At 60.4% G+C, this 27,189-nt stretch overlaps 7 protein-coding genes across 9 annotated transcripts; 4 read left to right on the forward strand and 3 right to left on the reverse strand.

Moving 5' to 3' along the window:
- The first annotated feature begins 116 nt into the window (after nucleotides 1-116).
- CHLRE_10g466650v5 (uncharacterized protein) lies at nucleotides 117-3,047 on the forward strand. Its single transcript, XM_001698403.2, has 5 exons — nucleotides 117-543; nucleotides 748-1,167; nucleotides 1,353-1,575; nucleotides 1,972-2,064; nucleotides 2,209-3,047. The coding sequence occupies exons 1-5, from the start codon at nucleotides 488-490 to the stop codon at nucleotides 2,473-2,475; spliced, it is 1,059 nt and encodes a 352-aa protein (XP_001698455.1). The 5' UTR covers nucleotides 117-487; the 3' UTR covers nucleotides 2,476-3,047.
- Nucleotides 3,048-3,306: 259 nt separating this feature from the next.
- CHLRE_10g466700v5 (uncharacterized protein) lies at nucleotides 3,307-6,836 on the reverse strand. Its single transcript, XM_001698593.2, has 10 exons — nucleotides 6,783-6,836; nucleotides 6,120-6,341; nucleotides 5,875-5,919; nucleotides 5,676-5,720; nucleotides 5,249-5,314; nucleotides 4,798-4,981; nucleotides 4,584-4,645; nucleotides 4,156-4,274; nucleotides 3,976-4,012; nucleotides 3,307-3,833 (listed from the first exon to the last, which is right to left on the reverse strand). Exons 1-10 carry the CDS (start codon nucleotides 6,789-6,791, stop codon nucleotides 3,627-3,629), a joined length of 996 nt encoding a protein of 331 aa, XP_001698645.1. The 5' UTR covers nucleotides 6,792-6,836; the 3' UTR covers nucleotides 3,307-3,626.
- A 93-nt stretch (nucleotides 6,837-6,929) lies between these two features.
- Nucleotides 6,930-10,902, forward strand: CHLRE_10g466750v5 (uncharacterized protein). Of its 2 annotated transcripts, XM_001698404.2 has the most exons (7): nucleotides 6,930-6,957; nucleotides 7,234-7,355; nucleotides 7,590-7,814; nucleotides 7,992-8,104; nucleotides 8,319-8,555; nucleotides 8,757-8,834; nucleotides 9,035-10,902. In XM_001698404.2, exons 2-7 carry the CDS (start codon nucleotides 7,259-7,261, stop codon nucleotides 9,461-9,463), a joined length of 1,179 nt encoding a protein of 392 aa, XP_001698456.1. In that variant the 5' UTR covers nucleotides 6,930-6,957; nucleotides 7,234-7,258; the 3' UTR covers nucleotides 9,464-10,902. The 2 variants fall into 2 exon arrangements, with proteins under 2 accessions (XP_001698456.1, XP_001698457.1); XM_001698405.2 differs by lacking the exon at nucleotides 6,930-6,957 and having other exon boundaries at nucleotides 7,017-7,355.
- A 397-nt stretch (nucleotides 10,903-11,299) lies between these two features.
- On the forward strand, nucleotides 11,300-15,318 carry CHLRE_10g466800v5 (uncharacterized protein). The gene is made up of 10 exons (XM_001698406.2): nucleotides 11,300-11,511; nucleotides 11,615-11,669; nucleotides 11,948-12,089; nucleotides 12,225-12,327; nucleotides 12,583-13,051; nucleotides 13,230-13,290; nucleotides 13,563-13,680; nucleotides 13,870-13,895; nucleotides 14,102-14,214; nucleotides 14,718-15,318. The coding sequence occupies exons 1-10, from the start codon at nucleotides 11,463-11,465 to the stop codon at nucleotides 14,761-14,763; spliced, it is 1,182 nt and encodes a 393-aa protein (XP_001698458.2). The 5' UTR covers nucleotides 11,300-11,462; the 3' UTR covers nucleotides 14,764-15,318.
- A 196-nt stretch (nucleotides 15,319-15,514) lies between these two features.
- On the reverse strand, nucleotides 15,515-18,118 carry CHLRE_10g466850v5 (uncharacterized protein). The gene is made up of 6 exons (XM_001698594.2): nucleotides 17,829-18,118; nucleotides 17,503-17,558; nucleotides 17,159-17,232; nucleotides 16,901-16,987; nucleotides 16,514-16,666; nucleotides 15,515-15,983 (listed from the first exon to the last, which is right to left on the reverse strand). Exons 1-6 carry the CDS (start codon nucleotides 17,855-17,857, stop codon nucleotides 15,870-15,872), a joined length of 513 nt encoding a protein of 170 aa, XP_001698646.2. The 5' UTR covers nucleotides 17,858-18,118; the 3' UTR covers nucleotides 15,515-15,869.
- A 2,376-nt stretch (nucleotides 18,119-20,494) lies between these two features.
- Nucleotides 20,495-23,596, reverse strand: CHLRE_10g466900v5 (uncharacterized protein). The gene is made up of 4 exons (XM_001698595.2): nucleotides 23,120-23,596; nucleotides 22,907-22,948; nucleotides 22,631-22,678; nucleotides 20,495-22,345 (listed from the first exon to the last, which is right to left on the reverse strand). The coding sequence occupies exons 1-4, from the start codon at nucleotides 23,298-23,300 to the stop codon at nucleotides 22,032-22,034; spliced, it is 585 nt and encodes a 194-aa protein (XP_001698647.2). The 5' UTR covers nucleotides 23,301-23,596; the 3' UTR covers nucleotides 20,495-22,031.
- Nucleotides 23,597-23,696: 100 nt separating this feature from the next.
- CHLRE_10g466950v5 (uncharacterized protein) lies at nucleotides 23,697-27,178 on the forward strand. Of its 2 annotated transcripts, XM_043067268.1 has the most exons (4): nucleotides 23,697-24,145; nucleotides 24,231-24,353; nucleotides 24,500-24,782; nucleotides 24,992-27,178. In XM_043067268.1, exons 1-4 carry the CDS (start codon nucleotides 23,945-23,947, stop codon nucleotides 25,738-25,740), a joined length of 1,356 nt encoding a protein of 451 aa, XP_042920665.1. In that variant the 5' UTR covers nucleotides 23,697-23,944; the 3' UTR covers nucleotides 25,741-27,178. The 2 variants fall into 2 exon arrangements, with proteins under 2 accessions (XP_042920665.1, XP_042920666.1); XM_043067269.1 differs by having other exon boundaries at nucleotides 24,500-27,178.
- The last annotated feature ends 11 nt before the right edge of the window (nucleotides 27,179-27,189 follow it).

The raw sequence follows: 27,189 nt of genomic DNA on the forward strand, positions 1-27,189 counted from the left end.
AAAGTATAAATGGACTACTGCTGTTGCGATTGCGCTGGTGCCACTTGCATCGAAACATCGACCGATTGATAACAGCGCGACCGCACCGAGTCACTCAGATCGCGCATTTAGTGTAATTTTAGACAATGCATGACCAAGAGCAGCACTTGCCGGAACGACCGGACCCGTGGTTCGTGCAAGCGGGCCCCTCAGAACGCCCGTGCAGCCCTTAAAAACTTACAAGGGGGCATATTTCAATATAAGTCTTGATATGTAATCAGTCCAGGGCTTCATTCGCGCACGCTCTTTAGCCTTTAGGCTGCCATGCATCCCGCACAACCTTGTAGCCGAAGTTTATGGGGCCACTTTGTGCCTCGCTCTTGTAAACCACAATCAATCCTTAACGATACGCGCACCTGTTCTAGACTCACTGAGCACATCAGAAGCTTAGCGGCTGTATTCTAGACTAGACAAACCTCGCAGAACACTTCGTTCGCGCACTTCAACAATGTCTGGCTCCACCACCAAGGTTCCGTTTACGGAGCCGGAATGGAAGATTCCAGGGTGAGCAGCAGCGCAGCCAGGAGCGGCCATAACATGGATACGCAGCGAGCCTCGTTATGTAGCGCTGCGGCCGGCTTTAACAGAAATGTTTTGACAAGCGCCCAAGAAGATATGGCGCTCCTGGCCTCTGAACTGGGCTTCACTAAATACCAGCTTCGAAGCACTGCTGAACTGACGAGTCCCTGTGGCGGGTGTTGTTTGCAGGTACACCGGTTATGTCCAGGGTTTACAGGAGACCTACAAAAAGACTCCTGTGATGGCGCAGCTGGAGACAAAGGATCCCTCGCCGGAGTCGTTCATCTACACACGCACGCAGACAGCCCCCAAGCCCTCCCCCGTGCGGGATCCCTGCAACAACCCGGAGAACTTCAAGAAGCCTCAGCCAGGGAACCTGTGGCCAGCGCTCCAAGAGACGGCCATCCAAGCGTCCTTCAAGCCGCCCACCAGCAACATCGCGCTGGGCGATGAGCGCATCATTCCGTTCCGGACGTCTTACGGCGTGGACTTTAAGGCTCCCTTCAACGGCACGGAGCAACTACGCAGCCCTAACCGCAATGAGGACCTGGTGAAGACAACCTCCAGCTTGACAAACATCTACAAGAGCTCCTTCAACCGTGTGGGAGAGTGAGTTGTGCTGGCGGTAGTGGTAGTGGGACGCGTTGCCCTGGCGGCCAGCGTTGCCTGGCAGGGTAGAGTGACGTGAAGACTCGGCGCAATGCGCTGTGCGAGCCTGCAAGCCGTACGGCCATCCAGCTACGTGCCGCAGCTCATCCCGCTTCTGACCCGATATCCGTTTTGCACGACTGCAGGAAGCGGCTTCAAAAGATGATCAGCACCATGCGCGAGCGCATGGAGGCTAAGCTGGGCAACAGCAACAACAACGCGTTCCGCATGCGCAAGCTGTTCAAGATGTACGACAACGACGGCTCTGGGCGCGTGCACTTTGAGGACTTCCGCAACATGGCGGAGACGTTCGGCATGCAGCTGGACGACGACTCCCTCATGGCGCTGTACTTCGTGTACGACCCCGAGGTGGGAACAAAAGGGGGTGGGCGGGGGAGATGGGGGACTGAGCGTGGCGTTCGTGGGGTGAGGGGGATGGACCCAAGGAGCCTGCAGGTGGCTGGCGAGAGGCAGGGCGTAAGGGCTGGGTCCAAGCGCGCAAGCGCCCAATGGCGGCGCGGGCCGGGGCTGTCCACAAAACGCCTTGAAGGATAGATGGGCGACGAAGGGGCGCGGCACGACCTGGGCTTGCATCCATAGCATCACAGGCACACATCACGTGCAAGGGGATTCCGAGCACGCAGCACATCTGGCGGTCAACTGTGGGAATGTATGTATGTACTGCCATGTGCCCATGTGCTTGCGAAGCGGCTAGAACCTGATTGCGCCGCGCCCTTTTCCGCACATGTTTTTGGCCACGCGCAGGGCTCCGGCTACCTGGAGTACGAGGCGCTGGTGGCTCAGCTCATGTCGCCCAGTGATTTCGCCTTCTACAAGGGCTACGTCGACTACAGCCAGGTGGGACATTGGGCGGGCAGATGGGGGGGACGGCCGGTGGGCGCTAGGACTGCTTGGCGGGAAAGGTTGTGAACCGTGCAATTGCGCAACATGAGTCTATGTGTCGGTGCTCACGCTGCATCCCTTCTTCCTTTGCACTCTCAGGACAAGGCGGACGAGGCGCGGCGTGTGGAGCTGCTGTCGCAGCTGAAGAAGAAGATTGGGCCGGTGGCGGGCGACCTGGAGCGCCTGCTCAAAGCCTTTGACAGCGCCGGCAACGGGCAGGTGAGCCGCCACGACCTGGTGGCGGGCTGCGCCAGTGTGGGGGTGGTGCTGGGCGACAAGGACTTTGAGACGCTGGCGCCCGTCATGACCTACAACAGCGACGGCCTCATCGACTACGCCGCCTTCTGCGCCGTCTTCAACTCTTAAGCAGTAGTGGCGTAGCGGCTGCAGCAACAGACAGAGCGGCTGGCGGGATGTATGTGCAGCTAGCAGCGTGTGCCCGGGTGGTGTACGTGTTGGGGACGAGCTGGGACGCTTTGCCAGAACTAAGTGCAGTTCCGCATGGCCACGTATGCCATTGACGGACGACAGATTAATATGTAGGCAAGGGTGAGTCGGGCATAGCGGGCAGGCACTTTACCAGTATGCGGTGACTGTACAAATAGTTTGATTGTTTCGGGTGCTAGCGGGTAGAATGGACAAACTGGGAAACCAGTGGCGGTTAGGCCATTCCTGGCAGTGGCTGTGTCCACGAGGGCTGTTACATACACGTGCGGGTGCTGGGGTGTAGCGGGCAGGCGTAGGCAAGCAGAGCTGCGGCGAGTGCACCGCAGAGTGCAGAGCAGGCAGTGGTCAGTCCACCAAGGCACTCAACACAGAGTGGTAGCGCCAAGGGTAGCGCCGCGAGGTGCTAGAAGGTGTGTGCGCAATGTGCAGTTCTGTGACTCCTGTCCCATGAAACTGGGAAGCTGACGGGATGTTGGTCCTACAGCCCTTCGGTCCGCAACAGCCGCCCCGGCTGACCTTGCCTCAAAGCGGATGACGGTCTGGGAATGTGATGGGACAGGGTTCAGGCAGGTTGGCGAGGTCCCGTAGGGTGCAGCTGAAGCCCATTACCCAAGCAGACAGCAAACAGTTTGCAGCGGCAGAGCAGGAGTGCATGGCTGGTCGAACGCCGGAGTTACTGTACCGACAAGTTGCTGGCTGGCTGGAAGTTTGCTGATGCGCATTCCTCACGCTCCGATGACGGTCTGGGAGAAAGACCCGGCATTACACTTGCTACTTTCGGGCGCATGGCTTGCACATACCAGGGGACACGGACCCTCTTGTATTGTGCGCAGCCCGCTGCCCGCTGGGGCAGCTGCTAGGGCAACGCAGATATTGCCTTGCTGGGCGCCCAGAGCGCGGAGACTTACCACAGCGAAACAGTATGGCCACGCACACATGCGACCACCGCAACGCATGTAGTTTGTCACGTTCTCCCGCTCTCCTATGCTACACCCTTCAGCTCTAATAGACATGACTTGGGGTTGCGCTGCACTACGCTGCACACTACTGCTCCGTGCTTGGCGGCTGGCTCAGTGCTCGGCCTCCTTGTCGGCGGCGTTGTAGCCGGCGTGTGTCTGTGCGTACTTGGCCAGCAGGTGCTCGCCGCTGGTGGTGGGCGGGTAGCGGGGCGGGTTGCCGGGGCCAGTGCACACGGGAAGCACCTCCACGCGCGTGTCAAAGTTGGGCTCAAAGAAGAAGGCGATGGAGTAGCGCTCGCGGCCCGTAGTGTTGATCACCTACGGCGGGTAGCCGTCCATGAAAGAGTCCATGAAACAGTCCATGAAAGAGCGTGTGAAGGCTTAATGGCGGCAGTGCAAGGTGCCTGGGACCCTTCGTTCACGTGGCAGGTGGTAGGCCGGTGTGACAGCTGGGACCCACCCGGTGTAACGTGGACCGGTACAGCCCGTTGGTCCAACTGCGCATGCACAGGAAGTGTCACAGGGGAGCACGGGGTGGGGCGGGAACAGACAGCACCGCCGGCTGCAAGCGCGAGTGCAGATGCAGGTGGAGTCGGGCCCTTGCTGCACGTCCTTCCCGTGGTCGCGGCGGCCCCCTCACCGCTCCAGCATGTCGCCCAGGTTGATGATGAACGACCCCGGCACCGGGGCCACGTCGTGCCAGCTGCCGCGCCCGCCCTGGCCCTCGCCCTCATCAACGCTGCGGTCTGGGAGCCAGATCTGTGCAGGTGCAGGTGGGGGGTGCAGTAGTGGCGGCGGCGGCAGGACCGCAATGTGGATGTCCGCAATATGGATGTCTGCAACGTGGATGTCTGCGCAGCGTGGCGGCAACAGGCCGGGCCGAGCCGTCGAACACCTCAACATGCCCCACGTGCGGTGTGTGAGGCGTGCACCGACATGTGTCTCGGCGACCCGTGCCTCTGAACACGCCCCTTCCACATGCCTGGCATTCCGATTCTGTCACCCAAACTCCACCTGCCACGGTGCCACCGCGTACTGCATGTCCCACAACCCCAACCCCCAGCCTACCTGCAGTCCGGGCACATCGTCAGTGGCCAGAATCGTCAACATGCCATAATCGGTGTGGGCGCCTGCGGCGGGTGGGTGGAATTAGGAAGGGGACAAGATGGCCGACTACAAGCAACCCGCTAACCCCGAGACCAGGGCCATGCAACATGCCTGCATGACGTCACTACCCACCCACATTGCATCGCGTCCCACACACTCGAACCTCACGCCTCACCCGCCCCGAACACGCCGGCTCCCGGGTCCGACACCTCCGCCGCATAGTGCAGCGGCCGCAGTGTGACCAGCGGCGCCGTGAACATGGGCGTGAAGTGCTCGGCGGGCAGGTCTAGAGACAGCGCCAGCAGCCGCAGCAGCCGCATGCCCAGCGCGTTGAGCGCCTCGTAGTATTGCCACGTCACCTGCGCCCGAGTGATGAACACCCGATGACGGCCCATGGGCAGCACGTTGCCATGCGTCGCCAACGTGTCTCGGAAATGAAGCCCTAACATAGCAGCTATACAGATGCGGACGGCTACACCTCCCCAACCACGTAATGCTGAACTGCTGCAGACGACATTGTTGTAGCGAACCAAGCAGATCCAAGCCCGCCCTGCTTCTGTCAATTCCCTGTCATAAGCAGGGCAACGGTACCTGGCCCCAGGACCCCCAGCCTGCCCTGGGCGCACCCTGCGGTAGTCGGGCAGCAGCGCGGGATCCGGCCACTGGTTGGGGCCGTGCAAGGGCTTGGAGGCCTGGGCAGCGGGGTTTGGAGTGGGGGTTGGGACCGTCGTGTAACGTAGTCGCGGTGCCGAGACCGGTCGACACAGACAGGGTTGGAAATCTGGAGTCTCGACCACCTGCCCAGACTTAAACCAGGCACAGGGGCGTCCAAGGTTGAATCCACACTCTCCCATACACTGTTAGACCCATATGCCGGCAGCGGCAAAGGAGACAGAAGGCAAGCCGTGTCGAAGCCACTCAAGCTGTACCGGCTTCCGTTGGCCCTTCCACAGAATACAAGCCCCGTTACCCCGTTCGTTGACGCACGTTGCGCAGGGCGCGCTCCTGAATATTACTTCAAACAACTGCAGCCCATCCCCACGCCCCCCGCACCTCGGGGCTGTCGGGGGCCACCTCGCGCCCGAAGTAGAAACCCTCCTGCAGCAGGCGGGTGTATCCGAGTATGAGTGGTCGGTACCAGTGTAGCGCCACTGCAATTTGAACGCTATCCTAAGAGCCAGTGCGTGGTTACTGAGGGCCGGGGACTGAGCACATGTGCCCGTTGCAATGGCGCACTAGGTGCTGCACGTGCCTTGGTGTCGCCGTGCTTCTGGTTGGCGGGATCCAGGGTCTCTTCCTGCGGTCCAAAACAAGGAACAGACAACATATAGAGTCAACTATGTTTGGCGTTACCAGACGCCTGGTATCGCAGACCGTCGCAGACTGTGGATGAGTTTACGGTGGCGCAAACCGTTCACCCAGGCAAACCGCATGCAAACAACCGGCTATGCCGCCCTGCCCCCGCCCCTCTTCCGCCGCCCCCAGGCCGCGCCGCACCCTGAAGGGCGTGTACCCCCGGTTGTTGGCGTCCTGAAGCAGCGCCATCTTGGTCTCTTGCGGCAGCGCAAACAGCGCCCGCTGCTGCGCAAACGCCTCAGCCACCAGCTGATCCGACACGCCGTGCTGCGTCACGTAGAAGAAGCCGCTGCCAGCCGCCGCCGCCCGCACCGCCGCCGCGGCCGCTGCCTCGGGGGCGGACATGTCAATGATGGGGACGTCCTGCGGGGTGGCGGTTGAGGGGTGCCGGAAAGCCGTGTCCAAGCAACCGTCACCACGCGTCACACCGCAAGCGCTAACATGGCGCGCCCTGCCAAGCGCACACGGTCACAGCCAACCAGCCAGATAAAAAAAATGCGCACCCCGCACATCGCTGTGTTGTGAGGTGTGAGACCGATGAGTCAGTGGCCTGTGGCCTCCCGTACACGCCGGGAGTGCCGTCTGACCAGTAAGTCGTGCGTACTACCTAATACAGTTGCAAGAATTTAAAACCATATATAACAGCAACGAGCTCAAACGGCCTAGGCCTAGGCGGGGCACGAGCACGCAGCACGGGGTGGCGTCGGGGCCTGCGCGCGCACGCTGCAACACCCTTAGGAGTTCTGCTTCCGCGACGCGTCCACGCAGTAGCGCTTAGCTTGTTAACACGTATTTAGTGCGCACCTGGACCATCGCCTCGCAACGGAAAATCTGCCTGCGGGCCTTGCGCGTGAGGTCGCAGACCAGCAGGCCACGCAGACCCGAGGCCAACTAGGGCGAGTTAGTCGTTTGCCTCAGCTGTGCACAGTCTGTATTATTCCTTACGGCGCACTGCCTGAATACACTCCATCATAACCAGGTGCGTACACTAGCGCCCCGCATGACGTTGCCTGCATTCATTCGCTCGGTCGACCTGCAACGTTGTCGGTCGCCCTGGCAACTTATTGACCATAGTAGCGGCACTGCCCTAGAAGTCTTGCTGCTTACCGTGACCTTATACTAGTCTAGTCGCGCGCGCTTCTCGAACCACTATCGCTTCTTTCTCAGCCAGCCAAACGTATAGAGGCGTCCGGTACCTTTCCGCCACTCTTGTATGATAACCGCTGGTGATTTGGTGCACCTCATCACTGAGCAGGGCTTCGGCAGACGGCCATCGCACCATGCGGAGCGTCTTCAGTGATACTTGCTCGGCGGCGCCAAGCACTTCTCGGCCGCACGCAGTATCAGTAATTCCATCACGGCCGCGGCGCTATGCTGGTGAGCGGGACGCCCCGACCGGTCGGTCTGTTTTGCGGGCTTCTTGTGGCGGATTACCCGGCCCGCGAGTGTTGCACGCGACCTGAGCCGCATAATCTAATTACCGAGGAAGATGCCGGAGTATATATCTGTTCTGGCTGGCTGGGTTCGGCTCAGGGCGCCGAGCATTTATGCGATTGTGCCGCGGTATCCGCCACACGCTTGAAACCAGCTTTCACCCGCGTCTTTCAACAGGTGGCCGCACGCTTGGTGGACACACGCTCCTAAGCAGTCGGAATGTCGGCAGCGTTGCTGTCAACACTATGGCCCGGGACCGGTTGTCAGCCCAGGAGCGGGAGGAGCTCGAGGCCGTGCGGGCACGCCTGAACCAGCAGCTACAGCTTGTAACGGGGGTATCTCCCTCGGCATCATCTGATCTCTCAGTGGATGAGCGGCCAACACTGCTGGCGAAAGCGAACAGTGAGTCGGGTTGCCAGTAGCTGGGGGTTTGGGTGAGGGGTGTAGACCCGGACTGGTCTGTGGGTCTCAGCGTCCCCTCGCTACCCTGCACGCGTAGGGAAGGCAGGGTTTGACGTAAGGGATTATTGCAGGCTTGTGATTTCTGCGCTTATCCACACGCTTACTGTTGCAATGCAGACTGCCCATGCGAGGACGAGGTGCACCCCTCCAACGGGTGGCGGCCCATGCCCCACCACCTATCAAAGCCGGAGCTGTGGGAGCGGATACGGCAGGAGGCGCAGATGGATGCGGTGAGGCGCCTGCCATGTCGGGACCGGTAGAGGCTAGAGGGGCTGTGGAGGAAGTTTCCTGGGTGTTCCCAAGATGACTGCGGTTGATAACCCATGCGGCGGGGCGGGATGGGTAGCGGCTAGGACGAGCACCAGGACAGCCACTCCGTTTGTCACGCTGCCACCTCCCTGTGCTGAGGCAAGGCCCCGCATTGTTCCCCCCTTGCCGACCCAGTCCTCGGAGCCTGCCCTTGCCAGCAACCTGTTCAGCACCATCCTGGCCCACCCCAGCCTGGAGAAGTCCATGGCGTTCCTGCTGGCCAACAAGCTAGCCAACCCCACCATGCTGGGCATGCAGCTCATGCGCCTCATCAGCGAGGCGTACGAGGACGATGCTGGACTCATCGAGGCGTGCATGGCGGACTTGCAGGCCGTGTACGACCGCGACCCCGCCTGCGACAGCTTCTCGCAGGTGAGGAGGTGGAGGGGGATCGGGTTGAGGCAGGGAGCAGGATGGCAGTTCCAGGTTGCCAGGGTCCCGGATGGTGCAGGAAGTGTTCGATTGGTCGGCGTCACCGGGGTTCTAACCGCGCCCTGCCCTATCTTTCCTCCCCGCATCTTCTTCCTCCCCCTCCCGATCTTACTTGTTCTTGATCAACCATACCCCCCCCAGGCCATGCTGTACTTCAAGGGCTTCCAGGCCATCCAGTGCCAACGAGTGGCGCACTGGCTATGGCAGAAAGGCCGCAAGGTGGGATCGGAGGGTGCTGCTGCGGGTCCGGGGATCAGCCGTCCCGTGCAAGGTGGCTGCCGGGGTGATAAGCGGAAACTGCTGGGCTCTACGAGTACCTCGGCGTGGAAGCTCTATGTCCATTCTGTTCGCCGCACTCTTGAGACATGTGTACTCAAGACACCCGTCAACCCTCTCCTTCCTCCCTCCCCTTCCCCCAGGCCCTGGCGCTGGCCATCCAGAGCCGCATGTCTGAGGCCTTCCACGTGGACATCCACCCCGCGGCGCAGCTGGGGCGCGGGCTGTTGATAGACCACGCCACGGGTGTGGTGATCGGCGAGACGGCGGTGGTGGGCGACAACGTGTCCATGCTGCACCACGTCACGCTGGGCGGCAGCGGCACGGGGCGCGGCGTGCGCCACCCCACGGTGGGCAACGGCGTGCTGCTGGGCGCGGGTGTGACGGTGCTGGGGCCCATCACCGTGGGCGCCGGCAGCAAGGTGGGCGCGGGCAGTGTGGTGGTCAGCGACATCCCCTGCCACAGCGTGGCGGTGGGTGTGCCGGCCCGCATCATCAAGCGCGACATCGTGAAGGAGCCGGTCAAGGAGATGGACCAGTGCACTGACTACATCCTTGACTACACCATCTAGGTGGCACTACATAGACTGACAGGAGATAGTAGATCTGAACATCGCCCAGCTTAGGTGCCTGGCAGGCAAGAACTGGACAGGCTGTGTATGCTGGCGCGAGGCAGCTGGCAGGCAGTGTGTACGTACGCGGCGCTCTGCATTGTGTTGCGGAGTGTTGGGCTCGCCCTACTTATTGTTAGGACGTGGGCAGTCGTGTCCCGGCGCTAACTTGCCCGAAGAGCACTCGGGTGAGAGTGCGGCACCCTTTCCCAGAGCATTTTATTGGTTGTACGCGCGCAACCGGTCTGGCTCCTGCGAGCACTTGCGTCTTTGTGGCCCAACCGGCTGCTGAGCTGGATCCCAGTTGGCGGCCGGGAGGTGTTGAGGTCAGCTGCTACCTCTATTGAGTTGTCAGCTGTACACCAGTTGAAAGGTCAATGGGTCGGGGCATCGTTTGGACGGACCTTGCACAGGCGTTTCAGGAGCACGACCAGTGAAGTTTGCGTGTGATCGGGTGGAACCATGTACAACTGGGCTGTCTCTGTGTTGTCAACCCTATTGCGCGTGGAGGCAGGGTGGTGCAAGGGCCTGACGTGCGTAAGTGCGGCTTTGTTGCGTGGTCCAGGATAGAAGTCTGTGACAAGTATCCACCTGGTAGTTGGAATCTAGGGGTTGTCCCTTGCTGGTGGCACACCGTACGGTGGCACGGCCGCAAGTAGTAGGAATGAGCAGGAATGGCAATGGCTGTACTGTGCAAGGAATGAGTTGGAGGACATTGCCGGTGGGTGTATCACTATTGCTGATTGAGGCGGATGCGAGGGGCGTGGGTATGGCCGGACTGCGCAGCCGCAGGCACAAGTGCCATTTTTTAACCTAGCTGAAGGAGGGGCAGCGGCCCTGGTCGGTCAAAGTCTGCAACGACTGCTTGACGACCTGGGTGGGGGCCGTGCATGTGCGGGGACGGCTGGGCACTGGGGACGGATTGATTGACAGGTTGACGGTTGGGACAGTTCATGTGCGCTCTCTTTCCCCGTTCCCCATCCCCAGAACCGCGACGTCTCCGCCGCCAACGTGATCCGTGTGCTCCTCCTGCTGAAGCTGATGGGCTTCGAGCGGCCGACCAAGCTGCAGCGGCCGCCATGGCCGCCGGCGGCGGCGGGGCCGGGCTGAGAGCCTGAACGGCGCTAGCAGGGCGTGGGGCTGAGGGTGCACGTGTCGATTGGCGGCGAGTAACGTGACTAGTTTGTTAGCTGCGGGTTAGCACGGACTGTGCACCCCACCCAACCGGCCACGTCCGGATTCGCGGGGATGCCAAAGGCCCCCAACATAGAGGCGTGTGCAATTTGCGTGTGCTGTAGGCGCCCGCGTCACGGTGGCTGGGTTGATAACGGCCCGGCAGGGGAGGGCTCAGCCCTTTTCCTGCCTCCCTAAGGCAGCCACCTCCTTGTTTAATCTAGCCCAGACTTCTTGCTAGGTCTTGCCTAATCACACGCAGACGGCGTGCACGGTGCCCCCCAAACAATTGCACTCATCCAGTCATCCTCGGAGCCCGGGTGGCCCACGCAGCCCCGTGAGGCGTGAGGCTAACCCGTGTTCGAGGGGTCTGTCGGGCACAGTCCGCTGGCGAGGGTGGCCCCACCCGGTGGAGTCCAGTACTACACGGGCTTTCATGCGGGTCAGGCCACGGCACCACGGTATGGCGGTTCAGGATGGGAGGCCACGATGGGAGGCTTGCAAGCCGAGACGCCGACGCGCACATTGTGGCTCTCGGCACGGACACGGTCGGATCATCCCTGGCTCCGGCACATGATGCCACCTGAAAGCACCGCTGGTATAATCCATTCTGCTTATGGTATTCTCCCTCAGCAACCGTTTCCTCGACGAACACAAGTACTGAAACACCTCTCTGTTACACTCTGAGCTACTGAGCTGGAGCTTTTAACAAGTCACAAGGAATACTTGACGGTATGCTACCAAGCTGTGGACCGGCCTTGCTGTCGAAGTGAAGCTTGCTGTCAACATGGCCTCCGGCACTGTGGACGCGCGAACTCTGACATCACGAAAGCGGGGTGCGATATATTGTTTCATGCTGTCAATATAATGATGTAGAAAGCCCTCGATGATTGCCCAGGCACTCTGAAAGCCAAGTAAAGCACGCGCGTGTAACCGCAGGTATTCGGCTATGCATGCTTGTATCGGAGAGCACGTCCTGCAAATATGCATATCGGTAGGTGAGACGTCAAGTTTGCTGAGGCGGGGTCGCACGGACCAAGGGCTGGCGACTACGGCTGCCGCCAGCGACCGGCTAGGACGAAGACGGGGTCGTAGGGGCGCGCTTGGGCGGCGGTCACGTCGCCACGCCACCTGCAAATGGGGCCTGCCATGGAGGGTTACGTGCGCAAAGCGCCTGGCATCGCAGGCAGCTGTCAGCGTCTGCCCTGTACCGACGAGACGGGGTGCAACAGGGCCCGGCACTGAACGCACACGTACCTTCCCCGTGTTCAGGTTCCTCAAGGCCTTTCTGAACCCCGCCCTAGATGAGATCCACCTGGTGTCCGCCGTCAACACCGAGGAGGGCCGCGCCGCAGCAGTCAGCCGGCAGCGGGACCTGGTGGAGGCGGACCTGCAGCACCTTGTGCACCAGCATGTGAGGCCGCATCCACAGACACACACTAAGCGACTTTGAGAGGAGAGCTTGGGAGTGGACCGGGCCGGGCGTTGCCACATGTGTCCTTGCCGTCCGCTAATCCCCGGACTACTCCTGCACCCAACAATCACGCAGGTGGTTACAAAGGAGGATGACTACACGCTGTACGAGAGCCTGGGCCGGTATGTGGCCGCAACGGTCCAGCCGCATCTCATCCTGATGAGCAGCAACAACCTGTGTAAGTGGAGTGGTCCAAGTGGGGGGCTGGAAAAGGGCGGACAGTGCTTGGAGAGTTGCACTGCGGGCCGCGTACACCTTACAGTAATGGGTGCAGTTTCATGCCCTCACGGCATGTGCGCTGAGCACGCCCACAGTGCAAAAGCCTCGCGCATTTGCTCAGACGACACCAGGAACGGGCCGACACTGTCCAATGTGTGTTAGACCCATGGCTACACGCCTTCTCACATGTCCCTTGTTTCCCCTCCTCCCGCAGGCGCCAACGCCCAGAACTCCGCTGCCCCCAGCCGCATCAGCCTGTTAGGCGGTACCTCCTTCGCCAGCAGCACCAGTACCAGCGGGGCAGCAGGGGGCGGGGGCGGCGGCGGCGGGGTATCCTTAGGTGGGGGGCTGGGTGGTGGGCTAGGCGGTGGCGGGCTGCCAGGCGTAGGCCCGGGCGGCAACCTGCTGTCCAGCAGTGTAGCCTTGAAGATCCTGCCCGAGCTGCGGTGCGCCCCCGTGCTGGTGATCAAATACAACACAAAGGGGCAGTGGCTCAACGCCGCCGCCGCCACCGCGCCCTGGTCCGCCCTGGCCGCCACCTCCACATGGGTGAACGCCGCCCGCACCGCCAGCGGCAAGACCCTGACCAGCAGCGCCAAGCTGCTGGGCGCCACCGGCAGCCTCACCCCGGGCGCGGCGGCGACCCCCATGAAGGTGATGGTGGACCTGCAGGCCAACAGCAGGTGGGTGACAGCCCGGCAGGCGGTGAGGAGAGGAGGAGGGGGAGGAAGGCAGGGAGGGAGGGAGGCAGGGACAGCACCGGGCTAGGTCTTGCGGCTCGTGCCGTTGCGCATACAGCTGCCGCCCCTTGATCCGCGCCCTCTACCCCTCACCGGTGTGATGCGCACCTCCCTCACTCAGGGGTGTGCTCGAATGGCTCTTCGAGCACTTCACTGCGGGCCGCGACCACCTCATGCTCACGGTGCGTGGCGGTAGGGGGGACTTACATTCATGATTATATAAGAAGTGCAGGGACGGGGAATTGACTTCACCATCGTACTCCCAACCGGCCGGGGCAGTGAACGCAGATCCAGTCCACATATTGCAGAGGGGTCGCTGCCATTGTGACTTACTATTGAATACTGTTTGTACCGTACTAGAGGCCCGTGGCAGTGCCGTTGTGGTCGTCTGCATTGCTTGAATGGGCCAGGTTGGGGGCAAGTCAATGATTGAGCATCTGCTGCGGCCCTATAGGTCTCTAATGCATTTGACGACAAGCACAACATCAAGCCTGCTGCCCAGAAGCTGCTGACGTCGTTCGGGGTGCAAGCCCACGTCAACTCCTTCCATGCGGACAAGACCATGTTGGCGGGTGCGCATTGGAGCACATGTGGCAGTGGGCAAGGGTACCCTGGGCAGGGGCAGGGGCAGAACCGGCAGGGGGCGGCAAGCCTGCAGGATGAAAATGGGGCGGAGCTGTCAGTAATCAATTGAGGAGTCGCACTGTGTCATGCGCTGTGACCCTTACTTGTTTCTGTTGGCAACTCTTATGCCTTCGCAGGCCCCTCCAACCGCAGTCTGCCCCAGGTGAGGAATGTGCTCTGACGCTGACTCTACGCACACCGCATGCACACGCCAGTGCACGTGGGCCACATCTTCAGGAGCAGCTTGTTCCCACCAGCAAAGTGTGGTTATCCGGCCCCCTCAGTACACTTTCCCCCTCATCCGGGCTTTACCAGCTGAGCCCGGGCACATACGGGCACCTCCCTCCCTCCCCACCTTGGCTCACCCAGGCCGTGTTTGAGGCGGAGCCGGACGTGCTGGTGTGCCAGGCGCCGCGCATGCGGGGTCTGCCGCCGCCCCTGGTGGAGCTGCTGTACGCGGCCAAGACCAGCTTCCTCATCTGGTAGGGGAGGGGAGGGAACTGGTAGCGGAAGGGAGAAGAGAGGGAGAGCGAGAGCGAGAGCGAGAGGGAGAGGGAGGGGGAGGGGGAGAGGGAGAGGGGGAGGGAGAGGGAGAGGGAGAGGGAGAGGGAGAGGGAGAGGGAGAGGGAGAGGGAGAGGGAGAGGGAGATGGAGAGGGGGAGGGAGAGGGAGAGGGGCAGGGGGGAAGGGGGAGGGGGAGGGAGGGGAAGGGGGAGGGGAAGGGGAAGGGATGGCGGACAGGGGGGAAGGGGGAGGGGGGCGCAGGGCAGGGCAGGGCCGGGGCAGGCGGTGGGGCCAGCGAGAATGAGAACGGGTCGTGGCATGATGCTGAACATAATGATGGGGTCTATATGCTCGAGCCCAACGACATAGGTCCCAACAGATAGTAAAGCACTTGTCGCAGAGCAAAAGCGTGAATGTAGTCTGGGCGAGACGATGGGGTAAAGTTGCCTATAACTACTGTACGGGCCACCTCTGCGCGCAGGCCGCCCGAGTACGAGGCGCGGACCTCTCAGTCCGGCGGCTTTTGAGGCAGCGGCGCGCATACGCCATCTGCACATGCGACTGGGCCAACTAAGCAGCGCGCGGTGCGGTGATCACATGAGGCACGGCTGGGGCTGCCTGGTAGATGCTGATCAGATCCACAGAGCCACTGTTGGCGCGTGAGTTCGGCATGCATAGGCAAATAGAGTGTCCATCCTGCGGGGTCGCGCTGGTGTTGGACGCCGTGCATGGCATATATGGCAGCAATACATGGTAATGGTGGGGTGTAGGCAGCAGCAGTGCTGATAAAAAGGGCGGAAGAGCAGAAGGGCATGCAGCACGGACCAATGCTCGAGCCATTGGGTGCGGGCGTGCGCTGTAACTTGACTTAGGTAATGCATGTGGTGATGGTGTCAGACGTGCTCTGATGTGTACTGAACAGCGTGACCACTTGCCCAGGGTGAGGAACTGGCTGAACGGCGGTAAGGCGCGGCTCCGTGCCAAACATTCGCCAATGCTCGCAGTGAGAGCCGCCCGCACCACAATTTGGGATTTGAGGTCCATCTTCCCCTTGACCACGTACAGAACGGTATCTTGTTCTCCCCCGACAAACACAAAGGTTGCCCTAGTAGACCACCCTATTGCCTTGTCCATTCTGTACGTACGGTCTAGCGTGGACTAGGCAGTAGGGTTGGGCCACAGTGGCGCACTGGCGGTCTGGCGCATAACCATCAGTGACCACAGCGGCGCGACGACGACGGCACAGCAAGCCTGGAAACGCCCAGGTGCAGTTGGAGCGACTTGACGTGGTTACAGGCGCACACCACGTACCACAGTACCCTCCAATCCAAAAGCTATCAAAATTACGGCGCACCGTCTGTTGCGGATGTAGAACGCCCGTTCCGAAACACCAACACATCCTGCGCCACCACAACCGCCCAAGCCCAAAGCCAAAGCCAGCAATCACTACGACAACAAGCATCAGTTGACCACCAAAACGTGTCTATCAACAATCCCGATAAGCCTCATTCGTTCTGAAGGTTACACAATGTCTGTTCACAGACAGACTACCGACGAGCGCGGCACCACACATCACGCCCCATCATCTGCAGATAGCTGCCAGCCGTCCCCGGGTTTGTCACCACAACTTCGTTTACTTGGAGATGACGCTGAGCACCTCCACACGCAGCTCGAAGGGGGTGTCCGCGGGCAGCTCGTTCACGCCCTGCGGATAGCCCAGCTCCGACTTGTCCACCAGAATGGAGCGCTGCGGAGGCGTGGGTGGGAAGGGGCAGTTAGTGGCTGCCGGTGGCGAGCATTGGATAGGGCTTCTGCAACGATTGTGTAGTGATTGAATGTTGCGGGTATCTTACTGCTTCGGGACTACTTCGGCGACAGCACCACGATCGAGGGCTAAGAGGAAGGTACTCTGGGGTAAGACTACCGTAGTATAGTGTCTGTCGTAGTCATGTAACTGCCCCCGCTGGTTTTCTCCTATGTCTAGCGCACGTTGTTGCTAGTTACAGCTTCAGGATACTGTAAGGAGAGTCCTCACCTTAAATATGCAGGGCTTAAGTTGTATATAGTCTAAGCTAAAGCAAGAAGCAAAAGGTAGGTGTAACCGCACGCACGAGTACTCCGGCGTATGACATTGTCACTACATGGTGTTTGCCCTGTTGGCTGACCGGAAGCCCCTAACATCAACAACCGCTGCGGTGGCGTATGCACTACTTTCGAGTGTCACTGCTGCACCGTTGTTCTTCGCTTTCCGACCCTCGCTCTCCGACCTGACCTCACCTTGCCCCCCTTCTTCATGCCCAGCACCGATAGCGACAGCGCCTGGGGCGGCTTGGGCCCGCTGCTGCCGGTGAACAGCGGGTTAGCGGACTCGGCGTCATAGTTGGCCAGGCTGGCGGCGAACACGGGCTGGCCCACCACGTACTCGTACGGCTGGGGGGCGGGGCGGGCGGTTGAGGAGGTGGGTGAGTTCGGGGCCGAGGGCCAGGCCGGTCATTGTGAAGGGGCGTCATGGGCAGCCAAGACAGGATGACGCAATGCGAGCGTATGTATCAAGCAAGGTGTCGCGTATATGTATATAATTGTAGGGTAGCATTGAGCCCGGTCGGTTGTGTAAGCGCTGAAGTCCCACGCACATACGTGGATCGCTGCCACGGTGCCGCTCACCTCCGCAATGGTGCGGTTGCCTCCCAGAAGGCGAGCTGAGCGGCTTGACACGACATCCAGACCGCGGTAGAGGCAGTCGTAGTGCACCTGCGGCACATGCAGGCGGCACACTCACTCGTCTCTGGCACAGTGACACAACGGCCTGGTGATGAAGCAGTACAATACGGTATGCCCAGTGTCTCCACCTTGCGACATCCATGTAATGAAGCCCAACACCACGCGTTGCTGACCTGCATAGCCCCATAGCCCCACACCCACCACAATTTTGTCGCCTGCCTTAATCTCCGCCCCACTGCCCTCCTCCAGGTCGTACACACGTAGCCCGTTTGCAGCTGCGGGGTTGGAATAATAGGAAACGGCGCACGGGTTGGGCAGGGTAGAAGCCCGAAGTCATGGTGGCGTGATGTAGTCGATGAAACAGAAGACGACCCATTGGTCGTAATCCTTGCAATCGTACCTGGCAGGCGGAGGTCCTTTCATTGCCACGTCACCTGTCCGACATCCACTGCCTCATCCAAACCTCGTCACTAAGCTCCAACAGTAGTCGCAGCCCACCCTTTCCCCCTCCCAAATATCCATATGTTCTCCGGTAAGGTACTCACGCAGCTGCACGTAGTCCTCCTCGGGGATCTTGCGTTTCTTCAGTTCCTTCTTGAACCTGGCGGACACGGGCAGATGAGGCAGGTCAGCAGTGCTGGAACACGGCATGCAGGTCGGGGCCTCAGCAGTGCAGGGGCGTTGTGTGCAAGCATCGTCGCCGCCAGCCATCACGACAGTCTGCTGGATCCTTGACTGCAGCCTACTCTGGTGACTTTCCCTGCCTCAACTTCCGTTGGACCGCAGCCTCACCGGGGTTTGGGCACGCCCACGCCAACCACACAAACTCCCGGCAAGGGCCATTCCGCAAGACTCCAATTGAAGCTCTCACCCTGCTTGCGCTTCTCCAGCGGGAATCATCGACACCGCCGCAATGGCCCCAAGCAGCGAGGCGCCGAAAACGCGACGACTGGCATGTTGCGCGACAGAACCTTCCGCGCCTGTGCGCTGAGCCAACCGTTGTGCGGAAACCACTACATGGCGATGAGAAGGCTTCGATGATCCATCCCGCTGGCAGCGAGAGGCGTTCGCGTTAAGGTTCGCTAGCTGCATATTTGTTGCACTTGCACTTGCTGATACGGTACTTGACGACGGGTTCTAAGCTTGGTGACAACTGGTGTGATTAATCAAACACGTATTGTTATGAATGCGCGAAGGAATCTGGTTGCTGGGCGGGCAGCCTTCATTGCGAGGCTGGCACGATGTGCGGTCGCCATGCGTGGGCCGCTGACCACTAGCGGACCGCCATGCGATCCATGGGGCGTGCCCCTAAGGAAGTCAAGTGACAGGGGACGCAACCTGACGCAACGTACGGTGTTATAGTGCTGGGCATGAGAGCAGGCGTGTGCAAGTAGTGACCCTTCGTCAGGGCGTGTCAGGGGTGCGTGGCGTAGAGCTGAGGTGAAAGGAGGCTGGTATAGGAATGACGACTGAAGTCTGAGTATGATGATGTGCCAGAGTCGTAACATACGTTGGACCAAAGGTATTGGGGATGCTGGCATGCACACAACCTTGGGGGGGGTCGGGGCTGTGCGTTGGACGTCGGACGGTTGGACGTCGCATGGTAAGTTGCGGCAAAGCCGTTCAGCCCTAAACGTTTTGCAAATGTAATGATAACAGGGTCTCGCTGCTCAGAGTCTCGCTGCTATATTTCATATACCGCATGCACACTCAGTCTGCAGGTATTTAACAAACGGCAGCATGGCGGAACGGGGCTGGCAAGAACTTCGTTGCGGTGAAACCGTCTTCCTAATCCAGGCTGGCTTGATAAATAGATACCAATTCCTAAGATGTACAGCTCTAACTTATTGGGGCTGACAGCGCGGCTGCATTAAGGGCAAATGCTCGCGCTCGCAGCCCACGCGTCCGCGAGGCTTCTGATAGGTACATATGTGCCCACATTGAAGCCATTTATATGTTAACAAATCTAATTTGACCAGCGGGAGTGTCTGCGATAAGATCGGCATCTAACATGTCTTTCTTGCAGCTGAGGACTTCATGGCATATGTTTGAATGTGTTCAACCTGTTGCTATCACAGTTACCTTCGCGATCGCGGTTCCCTGACTCGAGTCGGGTGACGGATCTACGTCGCCGGGGCCACTTCCTTCTTGTGTACAGTGACTTTGTGTAACTGATGGCCTGAATACTGGCTGCGTGTAGTCGGCGGGGGCCGGGAACGTGTGTGGATCACCTTGGCATCGACCCCCCCTTTCTGAAACGTATGGGTGCGCCGCGCCCCCTGCGGGGGCCGGGGCACGCCAACGCTGACGGGTAGGGCATATGCCCGCATTCAATGGGCGTCCCGCTACTCCCCGGGCTTGCATCCCGCGCAGCCACCGGCACACGGCATGCGGAAGCCGATAGCAGTGCGTTCCTGGCGCTCGCCGCGTTGCTCCTCGCTGTACCAAGCGCTGTACCCTGCTGTACAGCCACTAGCGGACCGCCAAGCGATCCACGGGGCATGCCCCTAAGGGAGTCAAGTGACAGGGGACGCAACGTACGGTGCTACTTTGCTGAGCAAGAGAGCAGTCCGTCGTTCTGCCACTGTCAGTGCTGTAGTCCTCCGCTCAGCACTGCGCTACGCTTCATGGAGCTACGGCGACTTTGGGGGCCCATAACTTTGGAGGAGTGTGGTTAGTGCGCCCGCCTGCGGGGCTTGCACCACCTGTGTGGGATGTGGTGTGTCTCGCTGCTATGTCTGCCCTGGACTTTGGTCGGCAGCGTGTGGTTATGGCCGGGTTGGCGGCGCGAGCGAAGCTGCCGTCGGCCCGGGTGCTGAGCAATGGACTTGCCGTCGTAGCTGACTTCTGGGGTCGTCTCCAGACGTTTGTGACTTTGGGTATCAGGCCAAAGGGTTGGGACGCTGTGCCGTTTGCGCATCCCTTCATATCTCGGGCTGTTGGTGACGGCATGGTTTTGCGCTTGCCGTATGACGCTGATTCCCCGCCCCCCTCGCCGTGAGAGGTTGTGCGTGGTTGGTGGCTTCGTGTGTGGGCAGGATGCATGTGTGGGCGACCGTTATAGTACCTGGACGCTTGCGCCCTGGTTAGTGCGTGCGCTGTGCGTGTGTCCTGCGGCCTAGACGTTTCCCGGCACTCCTGTGCCTAGGCCTGTGGCGTTGAGGCACAGCGGTGGGGCTCTGGCGGGTTGAGGCTTGGCTAGGACTCACTGTGCGCGGAGTCACACGGACTTTGCCCGCGGGAGGGTTTGCAGCAAAGTCAGGGTTGGTGGAGTCAAGTTGGGCCCTGATAGCATGTGATGGCTCGGCGTCTTCGGGTGCTGGGACTGTCCCCTCTGTAACATCCGCATTCATAACTTTGCAATTACTACCCTGATTGAACTTCTGAAAGCAGATTCTGAATGCTCTCACCAAGCTCTTTCCATTTGAATCATGGGATTCACCCCCCCCCCCCCCCCCCGAAGAACGTCCCCGATGCCGATGGCGTTGACGCTACAGTCAAGCCCAAGACCCAGACGCAGGCAGCCGCAGGCACGCACGGCAGCACTTTAACAAGTGTTCCCCGGTCACGGGAAAAGGGGCTGAGCCCCTCCACAGTCTGAGGCCGAACAACCTCATCGCCCGGACATGGCCGGGGTCGGTTTCCACAGGCACATAGCCAGAACCGGTATCTAGCTAGTCAACCAAACACTGGCAGGCCTCAACCTGCGCGCCAGCTAAGTACCACGCCAGCGCAATAAGCAACAAGCACACCATGGGGTGGTATGTGGACAGTCCCACAGCCAGGGCGGGCTTGAACATACCAGCATACCAACCCATCACAGCCACACCAGCTACCTGGTATCCCGAAAGCTAAGCTCGCTAACCAACATTCTGGTTTCCGCAACAGACTGGGAGCCGCTGCGAATCAACGCATTTCCCAGAGTTTCCCTGCCACCTATTTTTCTACAATAGGGTCGCGGTTTGCGCAGTTTACAGCACTTTACCAAGGAGGTGGTTGCCTTAGGGAGGCACTGGGAGGCAGGAAAAGGGCTGAGCCCTCCCCTCCCGGGTCGTTATCAACCCAGCCACCTTGACGCGGGCGCCTACTAAGCACACGCAAATGGCACGCATGCACAGAAGGCGCCATCAATCCTACATGCGCTCCAGCAAGCAATAAATGCATTCGCAGCCGGTGCCCGTACACTCCTCAGCCGTTGCCCAGCAGCCCGCTGCTGCCGAAGGAGGACTTCAATACGGACTCACGCGCTGCCCCAAAATGCAGACACACTGCCACAAACACGATGGCCCCAATAAACCGACCTCTCATGTAAGCAAGCAGCATTAACGACACCACCTGTGAGCGTTCGCCTTGCAAGGAACGGTCTCACATACACGTTCATGGTAGTCTAACACGCCTGCCTCGTACGCTAGCTACCCTGGTTGCACCGAGACGTTGTTTGCACACAGCTGTACTCCGTAGGCACACATACACATCAACATCCGTCAGCTCAGAGCCCAGCTGTGTCCGAGCCTCTCAGTGGCAATAGTATTGCGGCCCGACACGCTCCTGCCTTCACTGCAAATGAACTGCCACGTCGCCCACGTGTAGCCACAAATGCTTAGAACCAATGCGGCCCCGTGTGAAGTAGTAATGAAGATATCCACTCTTGCGTGCATGGCATCACCTTGCGCCGTTACACACCCAGCATCTTGTCCTGGGGCAGCCAATCTACACCGCACATCAGTCGATCGTTGCCATGCTGACAGGGCTGCATGCACGCATCCGACCAGTGCCCGAACGCCACCCGACATCACCTTGCGCCGTCCATCCTGCTTGTCCACAAAACCGTACACGCCGGGCCCGCACCAAAGCAGCCCAATGCGCCCCAGTAAGCTGCTGCGCATCAGCGCCCGCCGCAGCCACGCGGGGCAGCAGCAAGCGCTGAGTATGTGGAGCAGCCCGGCCAAACTGACCAGCAGCTGGAGCACGCTCTGGTTCAGCAATGCACCAGCGAGGTGCATGGCCAGCAGCAGCAGGGACGCGCCCTGCTCATCCACCGCCATGAACGCGCGCAGCAGCTCCCACAGCGGCCCTACAGCGTACCCTCTGAAGCCGCCTGTCGAGGACCGGCACGGTGTGGGCGGCGCTGACGACAGGTAGACAGGTGCTGGGAGGGGGAAGGCGAGCTGCTCGACAAGCTGTTGGTCGCACCAGGAGCGTGCATGGAAGCCACTACCGCTGAGTGCGGGCCTGAACTGACAGGCATGGTGGACCCTGCGGCAGAGTCCTCTTGCTGCTGCTGCTGCCGGCTGCCCTCCTCTCCTCCTCGCGCTCGCCACGTCGGTGCCACAGCACCAAGCCAGCTGGCAGGCCACCATGTGGTGGCGGACGACGGGGGCGGTGCCGCTGCACACAAAGGCGGTGCAGGGAGCGGTGCGGTGCATAGGCAATGGAGACAGTGTCGGGTTGCACTTGAGTCCACAAGGCTTGCTATATGCCGCGCCTTCCCTCAGATGCATGTCCTTTCAGGTGCTGAGTCGCTTTAAGTCTATGAAGTAAGTATATACGGTGCTCGTGGACGCTTGACCAACGCTGATCTCCGGAACCCCACGTCCCTGCCCCAGGTCCACCCAGCTAGCCAAGCCCCATTCCTCCGCAAATACCAAGGCACTACAGCCCACGCAGGCTCACCTTGCTGGTCGCGCGGGTGCTCCGCGTCTGGCGCGCCGGTGCTGGCACCTAAGGTTACAGGTGTAGTGAGGCGGGTTCAGTGGTCTTAGAAGGCTATGACAGTGGGAACAGCCCGCTCGGAGGTGGAAAGCCTAACAACCCACTATGGCACAATGTTTCGCAACCTTGTCTTTATTTTCAGTACTTGGGGCAACGGAGAGGGTCAAACGGCCGAACGAACGGTTGCTGAATGAACCGGGGTGGTCGTGGGGGCTCGCCTTATAGCTCAGTGCTCACCCGCTCCTGTCGCGCTCTGCACGCGCAGGCCAGCCAGCTCCCCTACAATGTGCGAGCAACCGGGGTCATATGCAGACTAGCAACTTGCCAGGCAACTTGCCGCTGCCCGTTCCAAGCACGGCGGAGTGGGGGTGTATTACGGCATGTGGACCAGGGCGGAATAGTCAGCATCGCCCCGGAGCGCTCCGCATGGCACCGTAGCAAATGGCTTACTATTGGCGAGTTCATTCAGAAGCTCCAGCTGGCGACCTTCCGAACTGGCGAAAATGACCGAGCGCTCTGCAGTTGTGATTTGGGTAATCGCTCGGGCGGCGGCCAGCGTCCACTTGGCATCCTTCTTAAACTTCTCTGAGAGAGTGGCGACAAGTTTGCCTGCCTGAATCAGCTGCTCCATTTCCGCCTGCGCAGTCGCTGACTCTTCGCTGGCTTGTCCAGCTCTGGCGTTAGGCAGCATAATGGCCTCGGCAGAACTCGGCAGAACTCGGCAGAACTCGGCAGAACCGGCAGAACCGGCTCAGAACCTACTCAAACATCACTTTGTTAGGGCAAGACAGATGTTGCCACATGTGTACGCAAGGACGCTTGATGCAATGTTTGACGCTTGCAGTCGACAGTCGAGCAAAAGCCCTTTGGGTATGATTGGGCATTCTTTCGACCTTGGCGAGTTCCACCTCCGTTTGCATATATCATTAATTCAGCTAACATACTTTGCACATCCTGGCCCTTTAGTGCCACAAGCTGTTGCCAAGCACAAGGATGGCCCTAGCGCGCTCCCTTCGCGCCATGTCATGTTCCGAACCACTTCTAAGTTCTGCTCCACTCGCTGCTGCAAATGTCAGCGTTGCTGAGCAACCACTGTTCTTGCGGTCGCGGGAGCAGGCCACACAGCAACTATACAGCAATTCTCGCTATCCATGTTTCGACACATTCTCAGGCCATCATGGCACAGCTGGCTTTGCTTTTTTGCAGCAAGCCCGCGGCAAGCAGCAAACATCTGTCACGGCCCTTATACAAGCAGCCCTTTTGCATAATCAGCCAATGGCCTCCTGCATGTCGCGTGGTTTTCTGGCCATGTTGCCTGTGACAGCAGTGGCATCGGTCGGCGATGCGGGCACCGACGACGCGTCCGGCTCCGCGGCCGATGGAGTTGCTGGACGGGCCGCTGGTTCTGCTAGTGGCGTTGCAGGCGGGGCGTCTGGCCCGTCAGCGGCAGGGGAGGATGGGGACGGCAGCTGGTTAGTGGGGTTGGGGTGGTCAGGGTGTCCAGGGGATCGGTGGGATGCGTTCGACGTGCCGTACCCTTCTTCCTGCCCCTCCCGTGTAGGATTACTGCTCGGACTTCATTGTGAAGTTCTCAACGGAGATTATGGATAAATACATGCCGAAGAAGGGGGCCAGCGCGGATGAGAAGAAGAAGATCATGGCAACCTGGGCGCAGATGTACTGGGTACGTGCTGCCACCATAGGGCTCATGGGCTTTAGACGGGCAAGGAAGAGCACAGTCTATCTGTATACGTAGCTACAAGGACTGAGCTGGTGCTGAACATTGCTGGAGCCTGACACACCCAAAACTGCCGCTGCTTGTCATCCCAGGCAGTCCCCGACGCCATGCTGGTTGCCGCGCGGAAAGCCCTCTCCTTCAGCCCTGACCTCGTCCGCTTCTCAGGCACCAAGATCTACTTCATCGCTTGGGACCCATTCTACCCGTACCAGCTGCTGGACCTGTATGGCAAGGCTATGCCGCCGTGCCCAAACTGCTACAGTAAGGGGAAGGGCAGCGAGCTGGCCCGGGCGGCGGCGGCAGCGGCGCACGTGAACTGTAGCGGCTGGGCGCAGAAGCCACGGCGGTTTGTGGACATGGACCAATACCACTACGGTACGTGAGGGGTCGCCAGTATCGCTGCTCTGCAAGCAAGAGCGGCGGCCAGGCTAAGGGCTGTGGACGTGAATTTATTTCATCGGGGCTCGCGACGGGTGGGCGGCGGTGCGGGCGAGCAGGCAATTTATGGGCTTGGCTTCTTGGGGGTGGCTGGGCAGGCGGATAACGGTGGGCGGGCGGTGGTGTTGTGCACTGGTGTGTTTCAGGAGCAGCTGTTGCAGCTGTTGCAGCCACCTTCTCACGCGCCGGGGGGGGGGCAGGCGGTGCGGCAAGCAGTGGCGGTGCGCTGAGTGGCCCGCCCCACCAGCTCCACGCTTTACGCCTGCAATTGGGCAGCCAGCTCGGCGCGGTGGCGGCGGGAGGGCAGGCGGCGGCGGCATCGCAAGCGGCAGCACAGGCGGCGGCGCAGGCAGCGGTACAGGCGGCGGCGCAGGCACAGGCAGCGGCACAGGCGGCGGCGCAGGCAGCGGCACAGGTGGCGGCACAGGCGGCGGCAGCGTGGCCACAGCTGTTGCAGCCACCGCCGGGTGCGGCAGGCGGGGCGGCGAGCAGTGGCGGTGCGCTGAGTGGCCCGCCCGACCAGCTACAGGCTTTGCGCCTGCAAGTGGACGGCCAGCTCGGCGCGGCGGTGATGTCCGGGGGGTGTAGGCTGGCAGCGGCACAGCTGCCAATGCCGAGTGCAGGCCTGGTGGTGGCTGCGGCGGTTACACGCGGCAGAGCCAACGGCAAGCGGCCCGCCCCCTTCCACGCAGCCGAGCGAGGAGGAGCCGAGCGGGGAGCCACCACGCAAGTGCACGGCTGGTCGGCCGGTTGGCTCAACGGACCAACGGAAACGGCGCTGCAAGGAGTGCATGAAAGCGGGCTTCGACCATACGCACCACTGGAGAACCGCCAGCGAGTGCGTGAGCACGTGCAACGACTGCAGAAGCAAGGGCAAGAAGCTGCTCACAGGTGATGGCATCTGCACCAGCTGTGCGCGGCAGCGGTGGTGGAAGTGCGCACAGTGCTCCAAGCAGTCGGGGCGGCAGGTGATCAGGGCGTGTGCTGGGTCTGCCAGACCAGGCGCAAGAAGTCAGGAGGCAAGTGGCTGTATATTGTCGCTTGAGTAACGAGTACCGCCAATGTGCGAAGGTGGGCGATGGGACAGCGTTAAGGCAGGTTGGTGAAGTTCCGTAGGGTCATAGGGTGCAGCTGATCCAGCAGATGGCAAACAATTTGCAACGGCAGGGCAGGAGTGCGCGGCTGGTCGAACGCCGGAGTTACTGTGCCGACACGTTGCTAGCTGGCTTGAAGTTTGCTGACGCGCATTCCTCACGCTCCGGGCGTGCAAAGGTGTGTGTTCAGGCATTCAGTGCAGCACGCAGAGGTATGCATGCCGATGAAATGTAGCTAGACAGACTGGTTAGACAGACAGCGCGGGGCATGCAGTAGTGAGAGGCGGGTTCGCTTATACTCGTTGACCAGTAGCACGGGGTGAAAGCGGCGGGTAGCAGCGTGCGCACTGCGCAGAGCAGGTGTGCAAAGGGATGGGTGTGCGTGAGGGCATGGGTGCGCACGCCCCCGGCCCCCCGCACGCGTAAGGTACATTCTTGCCCCATCTGACCTCGTCAGCTTCTCGGGCACCAAGATCTACATCCTCGCTGTACAGCAACACGGCACGCACAGCCGCACGCGCCCTGACTCCCAATGCCAGCAGCTGCCCTCTCCTGCGTGCACCTGCCGCATATGAAAAGGTCATGATGACGGTTAAAGCCGATGGCAAACTGAGCGCTGCTTTTGAGGCAACGCAAGGGGTCAAGCAAGGGTGCACTCTGAGCACAGAGCTGTTCGGGCTCTTTATTGAAACTTTGGCAGAGTATATTGATGTGCACGAGGACTGGTTGGACACTGCAAGCACAGCGGATACCCCTGAGCTAACTGTCGCTCCTAATGTACGCTGACGATGTTTCGCTGCTAGCCACCACCCCTGAGCGTATGCGGCACCTGTTGTCACTTGTGGATACTTTCTGCGAAGCATTTGGTATGAAAGCAAACGTCGCAAAGTGTGATCGTCTGGTGTTCACTTCAGACGACCAGGAGCGTCGTAGATTGAACGATGAGTGCAGCGGGCTGCGGCTGGCAGGGCAGCCCGTCCCTGCGGTGGACAAGGCACGGTATCTGGGACTAGTCTACGGCCCTGGACGTGCTTTTGCCGCCTGCAGAGAGACGCTATGTGAGGCTGCGCGGCGTGCTATGTACGCGCTTACTAATAGATTAAACCGTTTGAGGATTTTCTCCCCCGAGCGGCATCGGAATGAGACCGAGCTCAGACTGATAGGATGAGATGTGTCTGGTTCGTGCCTGAGCAAATCCAAGCCAAAGTCAGCCCCTGAAGATACGATCATGAGATATGAGCTACCATTCC

The sequence above is a fragment of the Chlamydomonas reinhardtii genome, chromosome 10, assembly GCF_000002595.2.
Source record: "Chlamydomonas reinhardtii strain CC-503 cw92 mt+ chromosome 10, whole genome shotgun sequence".
Lineage (NCBI taxonomy): Eukaryota > Viridiplantae > Chlorophyta > Chlorophyceae > Chlamydomonadales > Chlamydomonadaceae > Chlamydomonas > Chlamydomonas reinhardtii.

Coding starts and splice junctions, on each gene's coding strand:
- CHLRE_10g466650v5 (XM_001698403.2), top strand. CDS start 488: ATGTCTGGCTCCACCACCAAGGTTCCGTTTACGGAGCCGGAATGGAAG. Junction 1,576..1,971: donor ACTTCGTGTACGACCCCGAG/GTGGGAACAAAA, acceptor GGCCACGCGCAG/GGCTCCGGCTACCTGGAGTA. Junction 2,065..2,208: donor GCTACGTCGACTACAGCCAG/GTGGGACATTGG, acceptor TTGCACTCTCAG/GACAAGGCGGACGAGGCGCG.
- CHLRE_10g466700v5 (XM_001698593.2), bottom strand. Junction 5,315..5,675: donor TGGCCCCCGACAGCCCCGAG/GTGCGGGGGGCG, acceptor CCCGCTGCCCAG/GCCTCCAAGCCCTTGCACGG. Junction 4,982..5,248: donor TGCTGCCCGACTACCGCAGG/GTGCGCCCAGGG, acceptor ACTCGGGCGCAG/GTGACGTGGCAATACTACGA.
- CHLRE_10g466750v5 (XM_001698404.2), top strand. CDS start 7,259: ATGCGGAGCGTCTTCAGTGATACTTGCTCGGCGGCGCCAAGCACTTCT. Junction 7,815..7,991: donor ACTGCTGGCGAAAGCGAACA/GTGAGTCGGGTT, acceptor GTTGCAATGCAG/ACTGCCCATGCGAGGACGAG. Junction 8,105..8,318: donor AGGAGGCGCAGATGGATGCG/GTGAGGCGCCTG, acceptor TTGCCGACCCAG/TCCTCGGAGCCTGCCCTTGC.
- CHLRE_10g466800v5 (XM_001698406.2), top strand. CDS start 11,463: ATGGCCTCCGGCACTGTGGACGCGCGAACTCTGACATCACGAAAGCGG. Junction 11,512..11,614: donor TCTGACATCACGAAAGCGGG/GTGCGATATATT, acceptor GTGTAACCGCAG/GTATTCGGCTATGCATGCTT. Junction 14,215..14,717: donor AAGACCAGCTTCCTCATCTG/GTAGGGGAGGGG, acceptor CTCTGCGCGCAG/GCCGCCCGAGTACGAGGCGC.
- CHLRE_10g466850v5 (XM_001698594.2), bottom strand. CDS start 17,857: ATGATTCCCGCTGGAGAAGCGCAAGCAGG. Junction 16,988..17,158: donor AGGCAGGCGACAAAATTGTG/GTGGGTGTGGGG, acceptor CATGTGCCGCAG/GTGCACTACGACTGCCTCTA. Junction 16,667..16,900: donor GCAACCGCACCATTGCGGAG/GTGAGCGGCACC, acceptor CCCGCCCCCCAG/CCGTACGAGTACGTGGTGGG.
- CHLRE_10g466900v5 (XM_001698595.2), bottom strand. CDS start 23,300: ATGGAGCAGCTGATTCAGGCAGGCAAACTTGTCGCCACTCTCTCAGAG. Junction 22,679..22,906: donor GCAGAGCGCGACAGGAGCGG/GTGAGCACTGAG, acceptor CTGTAACCTTAG/GTGCCAGCACCGGCGCGCCA. Junction 22,346..22,630: donor GCACCCGCGCGACCAGCAAG/GTGAGCCTGCGT, acceptor CTTTGTGTGCAG/CGGCACCGCCCCCGTCGTCC.
- CHLRE_10g466950v5 (XM_043067268.1), top strand. CDS start 23,945: ATGGCCTCCTGCATGTCGCGTGGTTTTCTGGCCATGTTGCCTGTGACA. Junction 24,146..24,230: donor ATGGGGACGGCAGCTGGTTA/GTGGGGTTGGGG, acceptor CCTCCCGTGTAG/GATTACTGCTCGGACTTCAT. Junction 24,354..24,499: donor CCTGGGCGCAGATGTACTGG/GTACGTGCTGCC, acceptor TTGTCATCCCAG/GCAGTCCCCGACGCCATGCT.